The sequence below is a fragment of the Caloenas nicobarica genome, chromosome 16 (genome assembly GCF_036013445.1).
Source record: "Caloenas nicobarica isolate bCalNic1 chromosome 16, bCalNic1.hap1, whole genome shotgun sequence".
NCBI classification, from domain to species: Eukaryota; Metazoa; Chordata; class Aves; order Columbiformes; family Columbidae; genus Caloenas; species Caloenas nicobarica.
In genome coordinates this window covers 13616883-13633589 of record NC_088260.1, presented here as the reverse complement: position 1 = coordinate 13633589, position 16707 = coordinate 13616883, and the positions used below count along the sequence as shown (strand labels likewise).

The following is a 16707-nucleotide window of genomic DNA, read 5'->3' as shown; positions in this document are numbered from 1 at the left end:
TGATAGGGAAGGTATAAATTTCCTCTCTCCAGGCCCAGGCAGCTGCTGGTATTTCACGTCCTGAGTTTATTTCTGTACCCATCACGCCTTTATCTGATATTGATGTCGCTGCGGAAATGCTAACGGATGGCGCTGGGCTGTATATCTCGGCTGGAAATAGCACAAAGAAGAGACAAACTCATCTCTCTTACTCAGAGAGCGTCAGGCACTGCTTTAACAACAGATCAAATACAATCAATTCTGCATCCCAGCCCCTGTAACACGCTCCTTCCCCTTTACTCAGCAAAGAAGGACCCTGAATACGGCTCCAGGGCTACAGTTCATGCTTTGCTGAGCTGCTCCCACGCCAGCCAGCGCCACAATAACCCCCAGGCACCCTCAGCTGCTTCACAAGTCTCTCAAATTTGCCAGAGTTTCACGGTTTTGGGGGAAATGGATTTCTTATGATGGGACCCAATCCCATCCGCACTGCATATTGGGCTGGGGAAGACCTGCTGGAGACCCAGCAGCCTGGAAAGGGCTGGTTTGCTCTGGAAAAAAGGGCTGTGGGTTTGGGGGAGCTTTGGTGTGGGCAGCGTTTCGTCTGGGTCCACGAGGCACAGGGTTATTTACCCGCAAGAATTACATGCACATCCCACTCACAGGAGGGGGTTCCTCCAGACAGACCCCCCAGCAAACCCTCTCTCACAGGGAGCCTTTGCCCCAAGGAGCAAACCCAGCAGCATCCAGAAGTGCTGCAAATTGTCCCCACAGCACCTCCTGCACTAACAGGTGGCTCTTTACAAGAAAAATAAAGGAATTGTGGGTCGCTGGGGTGAAACACGGCCCTGCCGTGCTGTCTGTGCGAGCAGGATTGCTCCCCGAGCAGCGTGTCCCCAGGACGCAGGCTGGGGACAGGGGATCAACGACAAGGTCTCTTCTTCTTCCAGCCCCTGGGTGAGACACTCGAACCCTCAAGGATTCAAGGTGTCCTGGTTCTCTCCTTGCCTCAGCACCGGCTGGATGTGCAGAGGACACTTGGGCAACGTTCCCCCTGCTCGCCCGGGCACTCGTGCGAGAAGCTGCCAGGGACACGGGTACTGCAGGGCTGCCCACAGCCAGCACAGGAGAAGGGATCAGTCCCAAAGAAAGAGCCGGCCCGACTCAAATAGTCCCTGATGTAACAGCCCCCACGTCAGAGTCGTTTCCCACACAGCAATTAGCACTGCGGCCCCGTGCTGCTGACGACAGCCGCCTCCCACCCGGCTGGCTCAGCGCTCTGGCCGTGCCGGCTCGCTGGCAGCAGATGGATGATTCCAAGGGGTGCATAAATTGCAGGGAAGGACGTCAGGCTTAGAGTCAAGAGAGCTGAGCAGCGAGGACACATAGGTGCTGCGGAGCAGGGTGAGGTGGCTTCAGAGGGCTCTGCCAGCGCAAAAGCCCCCAGGATGGGGTGGCAGTGGGTGACGTGTTCCTGTCCCGCTTGGGGTGGCTGTGCTGTCAAAGTCCCTGGCAGAGCCACTTGGAACTGTGACCCAACCCCTCTGCACAGCCCAGAGACGTGCGGAAGGGGCTGGAGCACACGTGTGATGGGAGCAGCTGAGGGAGCTGGGGGTTCAGCTGGAGAACAGGAGCTGAGGGGAGACCTTCTGATCTCTGACCTGCCTGAAAGGAGCTTGGAGCCAGGGGGGGTCGGGCTCTGCTCCCCCGGAACAAGCGCCAGGACCAGAGGAAACGGCCTCAAGTTGCGCCAGGGGAGGTTGAGGTTGGATGTGGGGAACAATTTCTTCCCCAAAGGGCTGTGGGGCATTGGAACAGGCTGCCCAGGGCAGTGCTGGAGTCACCATCCCTGGAGGGGTTGGACAGACGGAGATGAGGTTCCCAGGGACACGGGGCAGTGGTAGGGGTGGGGGAACAGTTGGACTCGATGATCCTGAGTGTCTATTCCAACCAAAATGATTCTGTGGTTCTATGATTCTATAAAACCAAGCCCCCAGTGTCGGCGGGCCCCTCTCTGCCCGCCTGGGACACGCTCACTCACGGGCATGGGGATCTTGGAGAGCTCTTTGCCGATGCAGTTCTTCATGATGCTCCAGAGGTTAAGGCTGTAGTTGGGTTTGTCGGGGATGCGAGTCCGTCTCCTTTTCTTTGGCAGGAGATCTTTGCAAGTGGACTCATTGTAGCTGCTTTGATTTGAGCTTTCAAAGACCTGTAGAAGCGACGGAACACAGGTCTAAGCTGGGGTCACCCAGCGTGACCCAACCAGACCCAGGAGCAGCAATCACAGCTCAGGAGACATCGTGTGCACTTGTGCTGGGGAGCGTCGCTGGAAGCCTCTTCTCCACGGCATGGGGGAAATAATGGTGTAATTACCCCCCAACACTGTCCGCCTTCCCTTAAGAGGGTATTCGGACGGCTAACAAAGCAACCAACTCTGCTCCATCTTGGAGACATAAGAGGGACCTGGATGGAGAGTCCCACCACTCTCCTGCTTTCCTGCTCCTCTCCCCTGGTTTCTCGCCCCGGGACTGTCCCTCCCGCTCTGCCCAGCCAACTCACACTGTCCTCCAGGTTCCAGTCCTCGGGGTGGCCCTCGCTGGCCCCGCTCACGTTACTGCCCGAACGCCTGCGGGGAAGAAAGAACCAGCTGGTGAATATAAGAAAGGGCAGAGAAAAAGAGGGAAGAGCCGGGGCTGGGGCAGCACAGCCAGCATCACCCAGAACATCTCCCTGCAGCACGCCAGAGAAGGTAACAGGGTGACAGAGGCCGTGTGCGGGTGTCGGGAGGGGATGCTCAGCGCGGGGTGTCCCAGACAGGGGGCACAGAGCCTCCCATTTGCCAGCGAGCCCGGCGGTGTGACCGTGGCTCACACCACAGCTGTCTCCAGCACAGACAGACACCCAGGGAGGTGTAGGAGCAGGTCAGGGCACACCAAGGCAAGGTGCTCCCCACTTCTGCCCGGTGCTGCCTGGGATCTCCCTCTACATCCCTGCCCAGGCTCCCCTCGAGCCCACATCAGCTGCGGGGGCAGAGAATCCAAGCTTGACGTCTGCCCTTCCTCGCTATGGCTGGGGCCATCCTCAGCCTCGCTGGCTCCAGGGGTGCAAGCGCAGAGGGGTGCAGGGCAGAGCAGGCCATGTGCTGGGGGACATCGTATAGAGGGACCCCGCGGGAGGGGACGCTGCCCCCAAGCCCAGCACCAGGCAGAACCTCCCTCCCCTGCTCCTCCTGCACCCACAGCAGGTTTTGCCAGGTAGCAACGCATGGCCCTGGGGTGGCGGCTCGTACCTGTGGTGCTTGGGGTCTGCGGTTACAGTGATAAAAGCTGGTGCATCCTCCATGGCATCGAAATACTCCGTCTCTTCATCTTCATCACTGGCCTCTCCTTTCGCAGACTGCACACTCCCTGTCGGCACAAAGGGTTCGAGATGCTCAGTGCTGCCGGTCCCCTTTAGAACCCATCAAGCACAACTGTCCCCAGAGCCCACACTCCTCCTGCTGTGCCCCCTCCAACACTGGCTCCCTTTACAGCTTGTCCCCTCCTCTCCAGCCCACCCCACGATGAGAGCACACCGTACCAGTTTCCAGCTCCCAACAGCAAGGACGTGCCCTGGCAGCATGTGTCCTCCTCCCCAGTCCAGGCACACGAGGTGTCCCTGCCGTGCTGGGCAGCACCTCCAGAAATGCCACCGGGCTGCCGGAGCCAGGCACGCGTGACTGCACACCCAACCGCGACTAACGCGGCTGCCACCCCAGCACCGCCCTGTCTGCTGGGAAATCCATCAGGATAAAAGCAGAAAAAAACTGTCACGTCTTTCAGGTGATACTGAGAGACTTCCCGGCTGTGGGGTTTTCCAGCCCTACACTTACAAACATTTTTCTTCTCTCCTGTGGTGGCAGAGATCACTACAAAACCAGGAGCAGACATGAACTGCAGTGACTTTTGAGACCCACTGCAGCTCCCTGGCTCCACAGAACCACTGAATCATTTTGGTTGAGAGAGACCTTCAAGATCATCGAGTCCAACCATAACCCAGCCCTGGCACTGCCCCATGTCCTTGAGAACCTCATCTCCATCTGTCCAACCCCTCCAGGGATGGTGACTCCAGCACTGCCCTGGGCAGCCTGTTCCAGTGCCCCACAGCCCTTTGGGGAAGAAATTGTTCCCCAGATCCAACCTCAACCTCCCCTGGTGCAACCTGAGGCTGTTTCCTCTGGTCCTATCACTTGCTACTTGTGAGAAGAGACCAACACCCTCCATGGTACAACCTCCTTTCAGGCAGTTGTAGACAGCAAGAAGGTCTCCCCTCAGCCTCCTGTTCTCCAGGGTAAGTCCCCAAGCAAGGAGCAGCAGGGCAATTAGGCATAATTATGGCATAACGGGATTTGTTAAAAAAAAGCCATGGGCATCCAGGGCATTGCCTTGCACATCCTTCCCAACCCTGCTGACCTGCTGGGGACACCCAGCAGCAAGTCCCCATCCGTGTGGGGCTCCCGCACGGCCCTGTCCCTGTGCCAGCCCTGCCCTGTGCCTGCCAGCGCTCACCCTTGGCGGTGCTGGCGACGCCGGTGCTGGCGGCGGAGAGGCCGGGCGCCCCGCGGCAGGCGCGCTCCAAGCTGTTGTGCTGCTTGGCTAACTGCTCGATGGTCTCCTCCAGCCGGATCCGCTGCTCCCGCTCATGCTGCAGCGCCCGCTGCCATTTTCGGCTGTGGGTTTCGGCCAAATCCAGGAAATCGCGGCAAGCCTGGAAGGGAGGGAGGGACACATCAGCACCCGGCACAGCCCATCATGGAGCCAGCACTGGCACATGGTGACCCCAGAGCCAATTCCCCACCTCTGCCCTCCTCCTCACCCAGGACCCTGGTTTTATAAAACGCAATCCCAGAGCTTTGCACGATGGCCCATATCCAAGGGCCTAAAATCAGTTCATTCCAACCCGAATCACCCTGAGGAGACGGCTGCAAGGCAGACAATGGCCGGGGGACCACAGAGCCACCACGATGTCCCGCAGCAGCCCGGCTCGCTGTGCCCCAGCCCCGCAGCCCGTTCCTGTCTCCGGGCCCATCGCCGCACCCCGGCTGGGCTCACACACACCTCGGTCAAGCCCGGCCCTTCACAGACACCCTGAGATTCTGAGCAGCTGCCTCCATCCGCAGTGCTGCGAACACAGAGAAGCCGGACAGGCCCATGGAGCCATCCACATGGACACGGGCAGCTGAGAGCCCTTCGCCCCAAAGCGGCAGAGCAGGAGATGCCCAGTGCCCCCCGGAGCCGCACAGAGCAGCAAAGGGCCCGGCCTGGCCCCACGGCACCTTCGCCACAGCCTGAAGCTTCTCCTCTCCATGATGGGCCTGTTTCTGGGGAACAGGACCCAGCAGGCACAGGGACACACGCACACACGCTCAGCCCAAGGGAAGGAACTGCTGCCCCTGAGGGTGGGGAGAGCCTGGCCCAGGTTGGCCAGAGAGGTGGTGGCTGAACCATCCCTGGAGACATCCCAGGCCAGGCTGGACGGGGCTCTGAGCAACCTGAGCTGGTGCAGATGTCCCTGCTCATGGCAGGGGGGGCACTGGGGGAGCTGGGAAGGGCCCTGCAACACAAACCCTTCTGTGATTCTAAGGAGAGCTCACAGGATGCACCAAGCGATGCTTTGCAGGATGCACAGCATCCCTGTCCTGTGCCGCCAGGCAGGGGACAGCAGGGACACCATGACCCAGGCTGACAGGAGAACCCTTTGGTGGCACCAACCACCACCACAGTCCCTCGAGTCCCCTCACATCACCGTGATCGCACGTATCGCCCAGCCCGGCCGTGCTGGACACCCAGTGGGACATTTCCAGGCGCAAGACATGTCCCCCGCTCAGGGACAAGACACTGCCAGCCCCCACGAGCTGCCTTTCTATTGTCTGACGAGGGACAGCCAGCCGTCAGAGCTCTATTTTTAGGTTATTTTTCATACTACACTGAAACACAGAGTCCCCTCGGCTTCCCCGCTTCCTTCGCGACCAGTCCCACGTGAGGCTGCGCAGGGCTCCTCCTCCCCCGCTGCTGCTCCCAGGCTGGGACACACTGAACTTCTTACATTTAAAGGCAGGAAGAGATGATTTTTACGGAAATTCTACAGGAGTTTGGAGGCAGGCTGGCAACTTGCAGGCAAATGAACTATGCTTGTGCTTCGGCTAGCTCCAACTCATCGTCATAGCAAGGGAGGTCCTCTTTAGATAAACGCTGGCCTGAAAAATTCAAAACTATTCAAAAGGAGTAAAACCAGAGAGTTTTGAATGTCTAACAGACTTCTAACCATCCCCAGGACTCGGTTATTTTCTATGTTTCCATCTACTTGGATTCCACATGTGATTCATTCAGCTCTTGGCAGGTTACTCTAAATTTGGGCTGAATATCGAGGTATCTCCTGGTCAAGCAAGAGCTTCAGGGCTTCAGCTTCCATGACCTGGCCTGATTTTACCAGGATTTGTCCAATAAAAGCTCCGATTCATCAGTTCTTCATCAAACCTCTCCTTTGGATAGGAGCAGGATTTGAGTCTCATCCAGGGAAAGACTTTTTTCCTTTAATAACATCAGAAACAAATCACCAGAAAAGTGACACGAACCATCAGGTTTTCATATTTTAGATGAAGAAGCATGAAGCAGATGGATTGAGTATCCCAGGATAAGAAAGAAAACCACAGGGGGTGGGCACATGTGCCTTTGGTGACATCCTGACACCGCCACGTCCCCCAGCCTCACCGCGAGGAGCCCCTGCTCACGGGAAGAGGCAGGAACCAAACAGATCAGATACACGACGGACAAACACAACGAGTTTGGGTCTGTGCTTTGGAAAAAAAAAAAAATAATCAGTGTACCATTATCTTGAAAAAGATATTTTGCTTTGTTCTCACCTCTGCTCCCTCTGGCTTCCCAACACCTGCAGCACAGAAGGACCTGACCCCAAATTTGTGTTATTATTATTATTAATGCCTCCATCCCCAAGGGCTCCCGCCTGCTCTCCCTGCACAGATCTCAGCTGGATTCCTGCAGGATCAGTCCCAGCCTTGAACTGCGCAGAGTGAATTCAAACCCACAGACCACACTCGTGCAAACCTGCTATATTCTCCAATGTGGTCGCGTCCCAAGGGTGGGCTCCAACATCTGCAGCGTCATTAAGGCTCTAATGAGAGGCGAGCGAGGCAATCACATGCAGTTTTGCTAGGCAGAAATCCCAGCCTGGTTGGGTTGCAGGACCTCTGTAGATCCCCCAGCCCAGCGCTGCTCACGCAGGGTCACCAGAGCAGATCACACAGGTCGGTCCAGGCGGGTTTGAATGTCTCAGAGAAGGAGACTCCACACCCGCTCTGGGCAGCCTGGTCCAGGCTCTGGCACCTCCCAGCAAGGAAGTTCCTCCTCCTGTTCAGATGGTCCCTCCTGTGTTTCAGTCTGTGCCCGTTGCCCCTCACCCTGTTGTTGGGCACCACTGAACAGAGTCTGCTCCATCCTCTGACACCCACCCTGAGATATTGATCCCATTGATCAGATCCCTCTCAGCTTCTCTTCTCCAGCTCAACAGCCCCAGCTTTCTCAGCTTTTCCTCATAAGAAAGATGCTCCAGCCAAAATAATTCAGCCAAAAAAAATGTGCAACCTCTGAACAAGGGTTTGTGCTACGGCATCAGCTTCTCAGCCACGGGACTTCCAACTGTGGCCATCAGTGACTCCAGGAACAACTCAGCGGTGCCGTCGCGGCAATGGAGACACCAACCTGCCCGGGCTCAGGAAATACTCCCCCCTGAGCACCCCAGCTGCAGTGGCTGGATTGTCAGCCAGAAGAGGGGGTGCAGATCCCCCAGGAGCGGGGCAGAGCCCTTTGCACGTCCTCAGCGCCACGATGGGAACGCGGCTCCTGCGAGCTCGGAGCAGCCGGCTCGTCCCCCCGCTTTGAGCTCCTCTGGTGCAGGCAGTGAGGGCTCCGGGGCCTGTCCCCCCAGATTCCTACCCGTGCTCTTACCCTGCACCCCCAGCCCGACAGGGGCACCCACATAAACCACGGACCGCGTGGGGCTGCGCGGACGGGCACGGGAAGATGTGAGACCAGACCGCAGGTTTTCCGGGCGCTTCGCACCACGATTTCACCTTGTGCTCCAAAATCAACTCTGCTCCTCTCCCCACCCCAAAAAGTCCCATTGGCAGCCACCACGGCCACAAACCATCGGGCAGAGCCTGCCCTGACGCCTTCATACCCAGCTTCGAGCTGAAACCTCCTGCCAGTTCACATGAACCCCTGCCCCGAGCTGGCACGCCGACTTCTTTTATTACGCTGATGCATTGCAATAAGAGGATGAAACCACAAGGGCAAGTAATGAGATAGAGGCCGTGACCTCCCCAGCCCGGCAAAGCTCATTATCTGCTCCCAAGGTCTCTCTCCGCAGGCAGCCTGCACAGAAATACCCATTTTGGCACTGCTCACTGGCACCGAGGATGGAAATTGCCGGCTGTCCCCGGCTTAGCCGGGGCTGAGCGCTTTAAATGATGTGCTGGGAGATCACCTGTCATTATCCTGCTACAATTAAACACGGTTTGTAAGGTATAACAGTAAAGTAGGGTAAATAAGGGGAAAATTAGGCAATTACAGAGGAGCCACATGAAAGGTCCTTCCAGCACATCAACAAGGAGCTGGGAGCCGTGGGATGCAGAGGAGAAATCACTCCATCAGTCGATGGAAATCAACGTCCTAAATAAAAACCACAGCAGATAAAACCTCGGTTCCTCCCATCCCAAGGCTGCAGAGGATCCACATGGAGGGAAATCTGCACCAAGAGGCAGCATTTACAGCCTTATAAGAAAAAAAATCCAGGTGATGGAGAAGCGGATGTCGGTGCTGCGGACGCTCTCCGCCGAGCGCAGGGAGGTTTTGGGAAGGTGACCGGGATGGTCCTCGCGCTGCCCCAGAGGCAGCGGCTCCTCCACGCAGCAGGTCGGGACGATGCTTGTTCCTGGCAGCATCCCACAGCTTGTGTTCCTGTGGATTTTGGGGCCAGCTGGGGTGTGCACACGGTTCATTCTCTGTTTTCAGAAGGCGGTCAGGCCACGTTTGTGCAGCCCCTTGCTCTGTAATTCAGACACTGGCACGAGCGCCCTGCCCGTGCTCTGACCCCAACCACCGCGCTCACGAAGCATCCGCGTCACCGCGGGCAAGCGGCACGTTTGCTCGGTGGAAGAGAAGCGACGCTGAGGGTGGTAACAGGAGAACATCCTGCAGAAAGATCCCCCAAGCCCAGCGCCCCAGCTGACGGGGGCAGCCAAGCAAATTGAAGTTCTTAATTCGGTTTTATAACTTCCACAGCCAGGCAGCGCAGAGTTCCACAGGGATGCTCACCGGAGGTGACAGTAGCACTGAACAGGGCTCAGGGTGTATTTTTCCACCACCGTCTCTGTCAATAGAGCCCATTCCTGAGCCAAAAACGTGTCCCAGACCCCAAGTGCGGGGCAGGGGCGGCACCACAGAACCAGCCCACGAGCTCCCCAGGGCTGCAGGGAGCCGGGTTCAAGCAGCTCAGACGTGGGCATCTCCCCAGGGAGGTCGGTATCGAGGGGAAATGAATCCCAGCCCTTATCTCAACTTGGCTGTCGGGTTATCCTCAATCCCCACGGCTGGTCGTGTGGTCCACGAGGAGCACGAGGCAGCTCAGCTGCGTCTCAGCTCCCGCTTGGCCCCGTCCGCAGGGAACCCCTGGGGCAGCTCAAACCAACCCCCACCAGCCGAGGCCGTTTCGGCTGTCCCCACCTCAGAATCATAGAATCATTTCAGTTGGAAGAGACACTCAGGATCATCGAGTCCAACTGTTCCCCCACCCCTGGCACTGCCCCGTGTCCTGAGAACCTCATCTCCGTCTGTCCAACCCCTCCAGGGATGGTGACTCCACCACTGCCCTGGGCAGCCTGTTCCAATGCCCCACAGCCCTTTGGGGAAGAAATTGTTCCCCAGATCCAACCTCAACCTCCCCTGGCGCAACTTGAGGCCGTTTCCCCTTGTCCTGTCACTTGCTACTCATGAGAAGAGACCAACACCCTCCATGGTACAACCTCCTTTCAGGCAGTTGTAGACAGCGAGGTCTCCCCTCAGCTCCTGCTCTCCAGGCTGAACCTTGGCCGATGACAAACCAAAACCGGTGCCTGTCACGTTACGGCGTTTGCTCGCACGTCCCCAGCCCATGGAGGAGCCGCGCTGCCCTTTCCCCAGGACAAAGGCGCATGGGACACGGCCGCAGCCTGACGTGATGTGTTCCACGGCCGCAGCCGCCCCAGCTGTCAGCAGCAACTAAAACGCCGCTGGCTGCTGCCTGCCACCGAGGGACGTGACGTACTTCTGGTTACAGCTGTAAAAGTCCAGAGATCTGCGCCTTCCCCTTGGACACACTGTCCTCTTCCAGCAAAATCTCTTGTGTCACGCTGTCCCCATCCCCTTGAGATGCAGGATGGAGGCCCCGCACACCCCGCACCGGCAAGGCCAGCCCACCGCTCCCGGAGGAAACAAATCCTGAAGGAAACCATCCACAAGACTCCTCCAGGACCTGTCAGCCGCATTTTCTGCTCGGGGCTGGGATGGCTTTGCCACCGTTCCCAGTGACGTCCATCACCAAGATGCTTTTTCCAGCTGGCTGAGCATGACCAGCTCCCAAGGCTGTTTGTTTGGTGCCTCTGAGGAGCAAGAAAATGTGGCCAGGAAAATGGTCCTGGAGGAGCGGGGAGTGAGGGGAAGTGGGGAACAGGGCTGGAAAGGAGGATGTCTTGGCAGGTGTGGGTTTTGGAGATGATGGTGAGATCCTGAGCACCGAGCAGCCGTGTGGGGAAGGGAGGAAGGGAGAGCGACGTTCACTGAACGTGACAGCCGGAGCAGGAGGCGGCACAGTGGCGGATGCTCTCCCCTTGCTTCCCCACGCAGAGCCGTGGCAGAAGCTGGGACTGGCCACAGGAGAAGCTCCAGAGCTGCTGCTTCAAAGCCCGAATCTCCCACCAGCAACCTCAGTGCAGGATTTACCACTTCCCACAGGTGACACCACTGAGCCCCCAGCAGCACACAAAATACCTGCTCGACTATTTTCCAAAACAGGTCAGGCCCTGTGGTCCCTGGGATGGGGCGTTTCCAGACACAGCACCCAGCACTCCAATTTCTGATTGCTCCTTTGCAAATGGGTGAAACAAGCCAGGCCGTCACCCATCACTGCTTGCAGCCCAACAGCAGCACCCAGTTTGCCCCCGCTGCAGGCTGGTGGGGAACTGGGGATCCTGGGGAGCTCTGCGAAGCTCCCATTAGCGCAGGGGGTGGCAGACAGCCCCGCACAGCCCGGGGCAGGATTTAACCCTTGGGCTCTTCTGCGTCAGCCGCCACGCACCGTTACCAGGCGTCTGCTCAGCACCACGGGCATCCCAGCAAGGGCAAGCGAGTAATTCCAAAGAGGGATCTCCCCGCTGCCCTCCGACTGGTTTTCTTGGATGTTTGCAAGCAAGGATTGCAAACCCACTCTCCACAGAGCAGCACCAGGGGCTCGGGCACCCCATGCACTGGGTTTCCGACAGCCACCGTGCTGTCTCTGCCCTAAATCTCAGCTGCTGAAGACTGCAAAAGCTCTTCGAAATGCAGCTGCCGCGAAGCCCTGACACGGCACCAGCACCGCGAGGTCCGTCCGCGCTGATGGGGACCCCGCGGAGGGCACAGTGAGCCAGGAGACCCCCAGGGGACCCCAACCCCGAGGGTCTGTCTCTTCTCGGGGCCAGACACAAGAGGCAGAGATGCAGCTGATTGTGTCCCTTCCCCACAGGAGATGAAGGGTGGAGATGCAGGAGAAATGCAGCTGTCCCTGCTGTCACTGCTCCAACCACCCCAGCGGTGCCCGGGACCCCCGTCCGTGCCCCAGCCGGGAGCAATGCTGCCGCCCCTCGACCCGCTGGGGCAGCCGAGGACCGGCCGGGGCAGGAGACGGGGTGACCAGGTCCCAGAACAAGCTCTGACCCGTGACCAGGTCCCAGGACAAGCTCTGACCCAGGGAAGGACAAAAACCCCTTTGCGCCCACACTCTGTCCTGACCTCGGACAGGTTTGGCTCACTCTGCACCGCGCTGGGATGAATCCCAACTCCGCTCCCGTCCTGTGCCACTGACCCTGCTGCAACCGCTCAGAAAGCACCCAGGATTTGGGCTGAAAACACCCACAAGCTGCTCGAGGGCTGTGCTCACCCTTGTCACCTCCCTGTCCTCTCCCATTTTGGGAGAAGCTGGGGCCGAAGGGCCGGGGAGGCGCCCGCCGTCCCCCCAGCTCCCACCTTACCCCAAACAGGGGCTGGGAGCAGCCGCGGGAGCCCGGAGCTTCTGCGGCACCGCTCACACACATCGCACCTCCCGCCGCCATCACTGGTTGCGTCTCATCGTCCCCAACAGCGACAGATTTTGCAAACCGCACAAGACAAAGACGGGGGGATGTTTTTGGTGGCAGCAATCCTCCCGCTGCGGGCGGACAGGAGCAAAGGGATGGTCCCCAGCGGTGAGGGACACACGCAGCTGCCTCGGACCAGACCTGGCACAGACTAAGGCGGGGGGACACGAACCCAGCTGAAACTCCAGTATCCCAGGTCACCACTCATTCATTCCTTTAATATCCCCTTCAAAGGTGAAAACAATTGCAGTGGCCAAGCAAGAGCAATGCCTGGAAATCCAGCTTATAAAACCCTTACGGAGCGGCGGCTAAATTTAGTTACAGCTGAACCTGATCTGGGTTGTAAGCGAGACACAGCTGCCAATCCATGTTTCACCGGCACAGGGACAGGGGCTGTCCTCGCAAAGGTCAGCAGGTGACAGGCTCCTTGACGAACGTACCACAAAGGAGATGCAGATCCCGAGTTGCAGGATGAAAGGAAGAGAAAAGCAATTCCCCGGTGAGGGATGTGGCTGGGGTGTCGAGGCTACGCGTGTCTAAAGATACAGACGTCCTCATCGTCATCTGCAGAGCTCAGCCACCACAGCTCCTCTCAGCAGGAGGAAGACCACGTCATACCCTGTATCCCCATGTCACGCCCCATATCCTCCCGTCACACCCCGTATCCCCACGTTCCCCCGAGCCATCGCTGCCACGACGCAGCTGCTGTGGTTCAGCAGCGCCTGGATGCACGTGGGGTTCGGGGAGCACTGAAGTTTGCTTCGGTCCCACAAAACGGGGCTGCTCCGACCCCAGCCAGGCAGGACAGGGCATGGCGGTGCCGTGGGGAGGGGTCTGGGGAGCCACCCGCTGTCACCCATCACAGGGTCCATCACAAGGGCAGTCAGCTGCTTTTGGTGGAAAAAAAGGTGATTTCTCCCTCACATCGTACCCTGCCTGCGCAGACTTTATAGAATCATAATATAGAATCATATAGAATGCACGCCCACAACCTGCCCCAGATTTTGTCATAGGGCCACACCTGGATGGAGCCAGGGTTGGAGAGCAGCAGCTGAGACGCTCTTCCGTTCCGCAAGCAAGCTTCTTTGAAAATAGACTAGAATCACAGAATCATTTTGGTTGGAAGAGACTCTCAAGATCATCGAGTCCAACCATAACCTAAACCTAAATCTAAACCTAAATTTAAAATAATTCAGAGGAAGGCCAGGCTAATAGGCAGTGCTGCTTGGTCACCCTCGAACATCCCAACCAGTCACTTCACCAATTTGCAACTCAGGCAGATCATCAGCACCTAAAGACAAAAACAAGCTCTGTCCATCTGCAGTACGGGCACAAGGTCCTGGGGAAGCCCAGCGCTACCTGCAAGCCGGTGGCAGGAGGGACAGAGGTGGCTTCTCCTCCTGTCCGTGGCTGGAACAAGTTGTTGTAGCAGGTCCTAATCCAGCATCGGATGGTGGAGCTGTAAATCACCGTCAAGACGAGCGAGCACAGTGAAAGTGGTCAAAAAAGTATGTTTTTATGGAAAAACACCACCGAGGCTCCTGCAAATTCCCATGGAGGAAGAGAGAAGGTGCCACCAAGACCCTGGTGGGGAGCAGGAGGTGAGACATGATGCCACCAGCTCCATGGGCTGTCCCCACGCCCGGCAGCCGCTGCCGCGATGGGCAAATTTAGCACTTTTCACACATTTGTCACGGCAAATATACCAGATTTCACAGCTTGTTGCAGACTAATAGGAACGTTGTTAACTGCCCGCGGATTATTTACACCACTGAAAACGATCACCCGAGGTCACCCGCGTCCTTCCAAGGTGGTGCCATCACACACCCGCGGGCAGCTCTGGTTCCTCAGCAGGAGCAAACAGTCAAAATTAGATACAAGGAACAAAGAGATGAGGTTAATTAGCTTGAAGTGTAAATGACCACATGGAAGCATGCCGGATTTCCGCCCAGGGGTCTGAAGCGCGGGGGGTGACAACCTCTCGGGAAGTCCCAGCAAGGCCGAGCGCTTCAATGCTGACGGATGCCGAGGAACATGCTCAGACCTGCAGTCCCACCTGCCCTGAGCATCCCGGAGGAACGGCCCTGCAAATCCAACCTTTGGGGAGCAAAAATCCTACCAGGGAAGTGTGTTGTTCAGGGAAGCGACGTTGTTTTGGGAACAACATCTCCCGCTGCTCAACCAGCCCCTTCCTTTGCCTGCATGGGACAAGGACCACTTCACCGCCCGGGAGTGACAGGAGAGAAGGCAAGCGCCAGATGCGTTCAATCATCTCTTTTTCAACGGTGAATTATACAGCAGGAGCCGTCACTCCATTCATCAGTGGAAAGAGCGCGTTGAATTGCATCAGGCGCCTGGTGCCTCGGAGATAAGTGCTCCCGTCCTTCCCAAACCCTGGGACACACCTGGGCTGCAGAACAGCCCCCGAGGGAAGGGCGAGCGCTGATCTCCTTCTTAGCTCTGAACACACTCGCGCCGTGTCAGGAGCACAGCACGGCATAAAAATGAGCTGCTTGGATTGAGAGCGGTGAGACGCGCAGAGCCTCCGCACCGCCAGAGGGTTAACTTGCCCTTCCCCCTGCACCGAAATACTCTGAGCAGAAAGCAAAAGGGAAAATACGAGGATGGAGCCGGCCTGAATGCCAAATCATCTCACACAAAGACTCGGATCACAACGAGACGTGGTTTTGGGTGCAGCCATCTGCCATGACAGTCATGGTACCCGGTGGCCCAGGGCCAGGCTGGGGGGACGTCACCAGAAGCAGCAACGCACGGAAACGTCGATCAACACCAGCTGCTTAAATAATGGCAAATCTGTCCCAAACCCTTGGAGTGACCCTCAGCCAGCTCACGAGCATCCCTGCTGTCTGAAGCAGGAGGATGCGGGGACACCAAGGGCTGCTGCCCACTAGGGCAGGGCTGGGGGCAAGAGGACAGTGCTGGGCTGAGCCTCACACCATGAAAAATTAAGGTGGCATTGCATAAAAACCTGTGAGGAAAGCAGGTGTGAGCTTGACGCCAAAAGTCATCCCACTCCCCATTGCTTTTCTTTTCCTACTTCTAAGTGTTGCCTTGGAAGGAGCTTCACATCCAGGCAAAGTGGGGGCTACAGAAATGCACAGACATGGAAAAGCTCCAAACGGGGGTGGGAGGACACAGGAGTAGAGCTGGTTCCACCACCCCTTGGTGACCTGCAGTGGCTGCTGCCGACAGCGACATCCCAGCGAGAGCCCCAGCGCTCACCATGGTGCTCCCGAAGTCACCGATGGTCCCATCCCAGGTGCCCCAGCAGTGCCCATTTCTCTTGGGGGACTGGGGGTTCCCTGAGAGTCAGAGACACCCAAGGTGGAGATGTCTACACTTGGGTGGGAGTCGGATCTCATCTCATGGTTCTGCCTCTGGAAGTTTTATTACCTTATGGGCACCGCATCATGAGAAGGACATTGAGGCGCTATAGAGAGTACAGAGGAGAGGATGAAGCTGGTGAGGGGCTGGAGCACAAGTGTGATGGGAGCGGCTGAGGGAGCTGGGGGTTCAGCTGGAGAACAGGAGCTGAGGGGAGACCTTCTGATCTCTGAACTGCCTGAAAGGAGCTTGGAGCCAGGGGGGGTCGGGCTCTGCTCCCCAGGAACAAGCGCCAGGACCAGAGGAAACGGCCTCAAGTTGCGCCAGGGGAGGTTGAGGTTGGATGTGGGGAACAATTTCTTCCCCAAAGGGCTGTGGGGCATTGGAACAGGCTGCCCAGGGCAGTGGTGGAGTCACCATCCCTGGAGGGTTGGACAGATGGAGATGAGGTTCTCAGGGACATGGGGCAGTGCTAGAGTTAGATTACAGTTAGACCCGATGATCCTGAAGGTCTCTTTCAACTGAAACAGTTCTATGATTCTATGATCATGTTATTTTGGGCCATCTGCCTAAACGCCACAAAGACTCTGGTGTTCCCCACCATGAGGTGGGCTCAGCACCACGTAAGCACCCAAAGACACCTCGCCTGGGAGGTATCTGCCCACAGAGGACCTCACCGCGGGTCCGAAGCAGCAGTGGAGTCCGGAACAGCGCTGGCAGGACGGACAGACTCACCTGCAGCCTCACAGACGCGTGATCCCCGCACGCAATGAAGGGAGGATTAGTGTGAAACAGCGGCAAATCCGCCCGCCCAGCTGTGTTAACAGGCTCTAATCCTGCCCTCCCGCAGCCTTTATGTAGCTACCAAGCCTGGAATCATCGCGTACAGAATCATCGCGTACTTGGTAGCGTAAAAGGAATTTTCACTGTGGTGAAGCAGAACAAGCCAACACTGCCCA

General features: G+C 57.6%; 1 protein-coding gene across 1 annotated transcript in view; it reads right to left on the bottom strand.

The window, feature by feature from the left end:
* OSBP2 (oxysterol binding protein 2) overlaps window positions 1-16707 on the bottom strand; it is a 137070-nt gene that overhangs the window by 15177 nt on the left and 105186 nt on the right. The window contains exons 4-7 of the mRNA XM_065646246.1: window positions 4527-4725; window positions 3269-3386; window positions 2539-2605; window positions 2021-2188 (exon numbers count right to left, since the gene is read on the bottom strand). Coding sequence (XP_065502318.1) covers window positions 2021-2188; window positions 2539-2605; window positions 3269-3386; window positions 4527-4725 — 552 coding nt within the window. The remainder of the gene's footprint in view (window positions 1-2020; window positions 2189-2538; window positions 2606-3268; window positions 3387-4526; window positions 4726-16707) is intronic.